Source organism: Mchenga conophoros, linkage group LG23 (assembly GCF_057382185.1).
Source record: "Mchenga conophoros isolate Kocher_MC1m ecotype Shallow Benthic linkage group LG23, M_conophoros_male_GT1.1, whole genome shotgun sequence".
Taxonomy (NCBI): Eukaryota; Metazoa; Chordata; class Actinopteri; order Cichliformes; family Cichlidae; genus Mchenga; species Mchenga conophoros.
Genome location: NC_140547.1, coordinates 32,692,892 through 32,700,905, shown reverse-complemented (window position 1 = coordinate 32,700,905; position 8,014 = coordinate 32,692,892). Strand labels below are relative to the sequence as shown.

At 42.9% G+C, this 8,014-nt stretch overlaps 1 protein-coding gene across 1 annotated transcript in view; it reads right to left on the bottom strand.

Moving 5' to 3' along the window:
* The window catches only part of LOC146547653 (ATP-binding cassette sub-family C member 4-like), a 60,290-nt gene that overhangs the window by 828 nt on the left and 51,448 nt on the right, over nt 1-8,014 (bottom strand). The window contains exons 21-30 of the mRNA XM_085263653.1: nt 7,835-7,985; nt 7,563-7,682; nt 7,352-7,462; nt 6,584-6,684; nt 5,222-5,413; nt 4,966-5,121; nt 4,163-4,252; nt 869-1,041; nt 565-670; nt 22-156 (exon numbers count right to left, since the gene is read on the bottom strand). Coding sequence (XP_085119779.1) covers nt 22-156; nt 565-670; nt 869-1,041; nt 4,163-4,252; nt 4,966-5,121; nt 5,222-5,413; nt 6,584-6,684; nt 7,352-7,462; nt 7,563-7,682; nt 7,835-7,985 — 1,335 coding nt within the window. The remainder of the gene's footprint in view (nt 1-21; nt 157-564; nt 671-868; nt 1,042-4,162; nt 4,253-4,965; nt 5,122-5,221; nt 5,414-6,583; nt 6,685-7,351; nt 7,463-7,562; nt 7,683-7,834; nt 7,986-8,014) is intronic.

Sequence of the window (8,014 nt, the reverse complement as noted above, 5' to 3'; positions counted from 1 at the left end):
ACTTAACGAAAACAAACTGACCTTTTTAGCTGCCTCTAGAAGAGCTGCTGCCTCCTGTTTGCCCGTCTGCTGCACCATTTTATAAAAAATGTTAGTGGGATCCTGCAGCAGGGTGTACGGCTCATCATACGCATGGATCTTCCCCGCATCTAGAACCTGGAAACAAATAGTTCTGATTATTGCACAAAAGTAAGAGCAAAGTATGAGTTTCAAAGTAAAACTAATAGCCTCTTGACTTGAATCTGGCATTTTTCAGGCTATGAAAGAAAAGCTGCTAAACCCAGAAAGCCCGACACTCCATCCACATACAGGGAAAGCAGAAGCTGCTCCAAAGGTGACAGTCACACTTGTGTTACAGTTTGTATGTTTGGACACCAATCTTGTCAAATACAGAATGCATTAAGCATTAATGCATTTCTAAGGCCTGGCATTGACAGATTATTTGGATCCAGCTCTCAGCAAAAAGCCATTCTACTTTTTACCTTTGCATTAGTTGTTTAACTACTACCTAATTAGAGGTTTTACCTAATTAAGTGGCATCAGTGTCAACGATTCAGGACTCACCAGTATACGGTCGCTGTCTACGATGGTGTTGAGGCGATGAGCGATGGTGAGCACAGTGCATTCCCTGAATTTATCTCGTATGGTTTTCTGGATCAGCTCATCGGTCCTGCAGCCGCAGAAATAAACGCTTCTGTTAGTGTGACCTTTAGATAAAATTTACTATCAGCAAACAACCACCGATGTGTCAAAGTAAGTGTTATCAGCTGAGTAGTTTCTGTATCCCATCATGCTGCAGTACACAAGATATTCTTCTGTCTAACAAGATGTTGTTCATACACAGTAGGCAAACGTCATCTTGCAGTACCTCGGGTCCACATTGGCTGTGGCCTCATCAATGATGAGGATGCGGTTCTTCCTCAGGACAGCTCGTGCCAGACACACCAGTTGCCTCTGGCCCACACTGAAGTTGGAGCCCGACTCAGCCAGGGCAGTCTCCAACTTTCCAGGGAGCTCTTCCACCACAGACTTTAGCTGCACCTGCAGGAATAAAAAAAAATAAAGCAGCTTTAACTACACTGTGTGTGTCCTCTATAAATAATTCCTGCTCTGTCGTCTTTTTACAGTTAGTTCCACAGGGTTCTGTACTGGGACCAATCATACATGCTTCCCTTAGACATTATTAGAAGCACTGCTATGATATGATACGCAGATGACACCCAGCTTTATTTATCAATCAAGACAAATGATTCAAAAACAAATAGTGTGTCTAACCTGACACTGACTCAACCTCCAATAACACAAGGACTCATGTTTGATCAGGGTATGTTCCTTAGCATCTACATTAAGGACTGCCTTTCTTTTCTTTCTATTAATTTGTGCAGTACCTGTAAAATTAGAAGCAACCTGTCTCAAAGTAAAGCTGGAAAGCTAGTTGGTGTATTTATTTATTCTAGGCTGCATTGCTGTAAAAGCCTAAAAGCCTTCAGTTGATCCAGAATGCTGCAATCAGTATAAAAGAGAGACTCCATTCTTCACATATTAGCTTCTCTGCATTAAATTTGAAGTTCTTCTTCTTACATATAAAAATCATGAATAAGACCTGTTAGTATCTAAATATCCTAACAAAGATTAATATAAACTATAACATAATATAATTACTGCATAGTCATCTGTTTTGACTACAATGTTACCCACAGAGATGTCCCGTGATGCTAAGAGCACAGCTTTAGCACATTTGTGCCATTCACTGCCTTCCCATCATAGGCCATAAGGGCTACTCTGGGTAACATCACCCTCAGAGGTATTTGTGCAATAAGAGCTGCTGGGTTCCTCTGCAGGTGGAGAACTGTGATAGACAGTGCGGTGTTATTGTTACACTGTGACAGCAGCAGATGTAGAGATTAGGGGTGCAACGATATTCGTATCGATATTGAACCGTTCGATACAGTGCTTTCGGTTCGGTACGCATATGTATCGAACAATACAACATTTGTAATTTATTTTATCAACTTTCCTTCTGACGATGCTGTCTGTGTGGAGCGCTCAGTGAATCTGCGTTCGACTACTCCGCCTAGGCTGCACTGTCGACCCTAGGCGGAGCAGTCGAACGCAGATTCACTGAGCGCTCAACACAGACAGCATAGTCAGAAGGAAGAGCGCAGGGCAAGCTAGCGAGACAGAAGTTAAGCTCTCCTTGCAACATGGACGTTCCCCACTTTCATTCAGATCTGGCGTTTGGAATTATTTTGGTTTTCATGTGACGTATGACCCTGAAGGTAAGCGAGTCATGGACTAAAGTAAAACAGTATGTTGGATGCGCCATGCAATGCTCAATTACATGGGTGGGAACTAGTGTGTTAGCGCAGTTAGCTCGTTAACGTGTTGGCCGTCTAGCCCCATGCACGGGGCGATCGGCGGTAGCTCGTTAACGGAGATTTGCCGTGTTGTGGCGTTAAGGTCATTTCAACGAGATTAACCTGAAAGCACTAGTGGGAACACAACGAATATGACTGCACATTTACATCATCTTAGTGCAAAGACAAAAACAACAAGCATGCTACTAACTTTAGCCGAGTCATTTAGACAGCTGTTAGCACATGATTCTCCTTATGCTGCTGAGAATATAGCCCAGAAGAAGCGGATAGTATAGCTTTTATTTTGGAAAGAGGCATTTCTCTGTAATAAACTCTCTTTTCCAAAGATGAGTGATTCCTCAATCAGATACAGGGCTCGCAAAATCGCTAGCCCGACGTCCTGGGGCTAGCGATTTTTTTCAGACGGGCTACCCTGCCCGTCGGGCTATTGTAGGAAGGAAAAATATATGTCAATGCTTTTGCATTCTTTCAGAAATGTAGCTGGGTAATTATGTCATTGGCATCGGTGAGCCACTGTCAATATGTGATATATTGAAATCGCGTTTGAATTTGCGCTTGTTTTTTTGCTTTCACTTTGCAATCGTGCGAACTGTGTATAGAGAGCGACAGCACTGATCTGTGAGTGATGATAATTTGTGCACCAATTCCTCTGACATCGTCTTATTAATCGTTAGCTTACTATGCAAACATGACAAGTGAAATCTCCCACAGCAAGCTTAAACATGTGAGAGGTTGATCGCGCAGAGAATCGCCGAGCTTATGTGAGTGCGTGTGTAAAAGCAGCAGGATATATATTTTAGTTCTGCTGAGCCAAATAAGACAGGTCAGGGTGAAGAAGTGACAGCCAAAGAAAAGCTTACCACAAAACGGAGAAGTTATGACAAATCAGACTATAAGGCAAAAAGAAAGTGCAGCTTTATGGTTTCATGGACAAAATAATTTCTGTGGCCGCGATATGACGAGCTAAATAACCAGGGGTGCACATAAGTGGTCCGCAGGTGCGCATTCGCTGTCAAAATAAAAAACGCGCACAAGGGTTAGAGTTAAATTTAAAAACTGTACTTTTGAGTTAAAATATATATTTATAATTTTAATAAATGACAAATTAAAAAGGCATGAACAGTTTTTTTGTATTGAAAAAATATCGAACCGTGACACCAAAGTATCGAACCGAACCGAACCGTGAATTTTGTGTATCGTTGCACCCCTAGTAGAGATGTGACCCAAAGCTGACAATCCCTCATTATAAGCGGTTGTAAATGCACCACAGGAATTAAAGAGTGCAAGGATGCAGAGAGTTGGAACTGCACAGTTTTTCTCAGCTGAAAGAGGGAGAGACAATGTGTGAAGGATGCTGATGATCCTCTGCTCTGAAAGTGACACAATTAGGAATAGGATCTATATAGAGCCCCAGACAGTCCATACATGGTGCAGGTTCCTGGCAGCTCTTTTCAAGGCTGATTTTGAGGTCAAAATCCTTGAGGTCATTCACCACCACACTGGGATCTCTGATTGTCCGCTCCTGGCTCCAGGACATAATTACATAATTGCCTATGTAAGAGAATATCCTCATGCAATAGAGACAGCAGCTCCTCCACCCTCAGTCATCCTGAATGGGACAGTTTGATGCTAGTACGCTACGCTCTGATGAGCCAACCTGACATATTTCACAATATTTCTGTTGTATGGTAAGATAATAAAATAGTTTGGCAAGTATTCTGCTTCATCATACAAGAATTAAAACTCACACACTACTGATTCTGCCGATTGTGAGAGTTACTGACCTCTTCCAGAGCACTCCACAGTTCTTCATCTGTGTGTTGGTTAAATGGATCCAGGTTCTTTCTCATGGAACCCGTAAACAGTACCGGGTCCTAAAGGGGTGGGGGAGAGTTGGAGAACCCAGAGGACACCAAAATGATTAGATTTTGTGGACTATTTGTAAACAGAACAGCACAGTGACTTATTTCGACATATCTGAGTGAATGTCCTGCTGTGGCAGGTAAAAGTTTAAAAAACCTAAATGGCACACATGGCAAACTGTAACCAGCTGCCCTCCTTTGGTTTTGAATGCATCCTACAGTTTGCAAAAGTTCTGACTGATCACAGCAAAGAGCTTTGTGGGAATTGAAATGCTGAGAGCGTTGAGGAGAAAATGTTTGCTGGACAGCTGATTTTAACTCATTACTGGTAAGCTGGTGAAAACAAACAAACAAACAACAAAAAAACCAAAAGATGCAGTGTTAAAACTACACTCGTATAATTGTTTGAGCAAATAATTCAATTTTATTTATAAGCACCAAATCAAAGCAGTTGCAACAAAGTGCTTGTGCACTTTGTTGCAACACTTGTGCTTTTCTCACAGAGCAAACAGAAGTGACTCTAGAGTGTCAGAGCAGACTGGGGCTGCTGATCCTTTCTTAGCTTTAAGGATGTGCCCAACTAGTAATAATTAATGTCACTTATTAGCCAAATATTTCTCATGTCAAAGTAACAAAGTCATAGTAGACGAGCTACGAAACAAGGCAACAAGAGTAGCCAGATGCTAGTGTTGTGTTCTGCTAAGAGGTCAGCTATGATGTTGTACCTGAGGAATGATGGACATCTTCTGCCGCAGGTCATGGAGGCCGATCTCAGAGGTCACAATACCGTCGATGTAGATCTTCCCCTGGGGCTCTGCCAGGCGGAACAGAGCCGAGACCAGAGAGCTTTTCCCGGCTCCTGTTCTACCCACAATACCAACCTGACCCACAGGACACAGAACATAAGCTTTGGTTTGACAGCGTATCACACAAATGGCTTCAGGTTCTTAGAAACAAAACAAATAAACCTTGATGTCTGACCTTCTCTTGGGGTCTAAACATGGCTTTCAGGTTGTGCAGCACCTGAGGTCCGTCAGCACTGTAGGAGAAGTTGACCTGGTCAAAAGTCACCAGGCCTTTACTTGGCCAATCAGGAGGAGGACGTTTCTGGGTTTCCCAGGGTGCTTCACTCTCCAGTTTAGTGTACTCTACTACTCTTTCCACTGATGTCATCTGAGGACAGAAACGCAGGAATGCACATTAAATCAGGATCAGTCTGTGTGGTGTAGTCAAGAACACAACATGTAATAAAACTATTTGCATACAAGTTCAATTTAAGAAATAAACAATCAGGTAAATCTGAAAGAATGGATTAATATCTAGAATTACACCAAAAATTTAAGAAGATACTGCCCACCACATCCTCCACATCCAATCAGCAAGTCTGCAACTCACAACTCAGTGTTCAGGATGCTTCAGTCTGCCACTGTTTCTGCAGGATTATTTTCCTAAGCTACTTTTTCTCCATGAGCTGCTTTTCTCAATGAAGGAGAACTGCCACGTGAATCAGACGGATGTTATAGAATCATTTAGTGTGTCTACTTGGTATCAAGGAGAATGCAGGTATTATTTATTATGGACAGATGCCAGAGAAACACCAGTACAACTAGTGGTCTATTCATGCTATTCATGTGAAAGAGCAGAATCCCAAAGCTTAACCCTTTGGACTCTTGCAAAATAATAATGTCCATTCGTCCTCTTCTGCTTATCAAATTCAGGGTCACGGGGGGACTGGAGCCTATCCCAGCTACCACAGGTCGGGAGGCAGGGTACACCCCGGACAGGTCGCCAGGTCGACAGATAACCATTCGCACTCACATTCACACCTACGGGCATTTTAAATTCACAACTAACTTCATGTCTGTGGACTTTCGGAGGAAACTGGAGTACCCGGAGAGAAACCACACAAACATGGGGAGAACATACAAACTCCTCACAGAAAGACCCCGGCCTGATGGTGGAGTTAAACTCAGGACCTTCTTCTTGCTGGGAGACAACAGTTCTAACCACTGCATCACCCAAATAAATAATTTACTTCAGACTCCTAAAATTTTTTGATCATTTAAGTCTGCTGACAACACAAGTTTAAGATGCGTAGCACACCAGGCAGAAATCATACAACATCAGGAAAGTGGTCTCAGATTCACCTCCATGTCAACAAGCCCAACAACCATAAATATAAAACAAAATGGCAAAGAAGACTTTTGATGTTCAAATGACAGAATAAATACAATCTTTGGACTATTTCTGGAAATTAGTGAGATTTATATGGGAATAGCAAAAGCTCAGTATGGAAAGAAATGATACAAGCTCTGGAAATAAAAGAGACAGTGAGTATCTTACCATGTTCTCCACCTCTGCACTCTGTCTGACACCCCACTGGAACATGCCCATTAGTGTGACAGAGTAGCTCAGAGCCAAACCAACAGCACCCGCATCAAGCTCTGACAGGAGCAGGAAAACAACCATTTTACTAACACTTTTAAAAGTTAAACGGCAGCAATCACTCAGCATCTGCTGGACTGCATATACACTGTATTGCCAAAAGTATTCACTTAACTGCCTTCGCAAGCATATGAACTTGAGTGACATCCCATCCATTTAATTTAGAGGGTTTAAAATTATGCAGCTTCAACTCTTCCACAAGGTTTAGCAGTGCGTTTTTGGGATTTTTGATCATTCTTCCAGAAGTGCATTTGTGAGGTCAGACACTTATGTTGGATGAGAAGGCCTAGCTCGTCATCTCCACTCGAATTCATCCCAAACTCACTCACACATGTCTTCATGGACTTCATGGACGTTGCTTTGTGTACTGTACACAGTCATGCTAGAACAGGGGGCCATCGCCTTGATGGCCCCTTCCTGAATGAAATTGTCCAAAATGTCTTGGTATGCTGCACTAAGAGTTTCTTTCCCTGGAAACAGTCAGATAAGTACCGTTCTCAGACTGGACCATCGGCTTGCCAGATGGAGAAGCTTGATCGTTCATCAATTTGGATGGGTAAGCCTATACTTTTGGCAATATAGTGGATAACCGGCACACAGCTGCCCCCTGCTGGTAAGCGATCGCAAACAGCAAGACTAAATCAACAGTAAAATTAGTTCTCTCACTGTCTCTGAGCAGCAGACAGCCAAAAGTAGTGATGGTAACAAAGATGGAGCAGATGCCATCAAGGCGGACAGCAAACCAGCGAGAGGTGGTCAGGAACAGGAACCAGGCCTCTGCACAGGGAAACAATCCATCACAGACAGTTCAAAAACATACAATTTTTAAGTTCTCTGATCATAATATGAGCTTCTATGTGCCAAGCATGAAGAGCACCTGAGTGCAGGTCCTGATGGGCATCAAAGACTTTCTGGAAGCGCTTCTCTTCCCCAAATGCTCGGATTGTCCAAAGGCCCTGGAGAGATGAGGACAAGTGGGAGAAGACTGGACTCCGAGCTGAGGACACAGATGAGTCAGAAGTTACCAATAGGTTAAAGAGCTTCAAGTTTTAAAGATATTACATATGCAGGTTTTAAAATGAAAAAGAAAGAACAGTAGCAGCACGTGTATCTCCTTCTTCACACACTGTTGTACTGTAGGACACTCACTGGTGGACTCCAGCCGTTTAACATTTCTGGAGGTCCGCAGAAAGTAGCGACGCAAATAAAGAAAGATGAGAAGGAGGGGGACAACGGGGATAAGGATCCAGGGAATCACTGACGCTGCAACAGCAATGACCCCAAGTATCTGGAGGAAGATCTGCTCACAACAGAAAAACACATCAACAT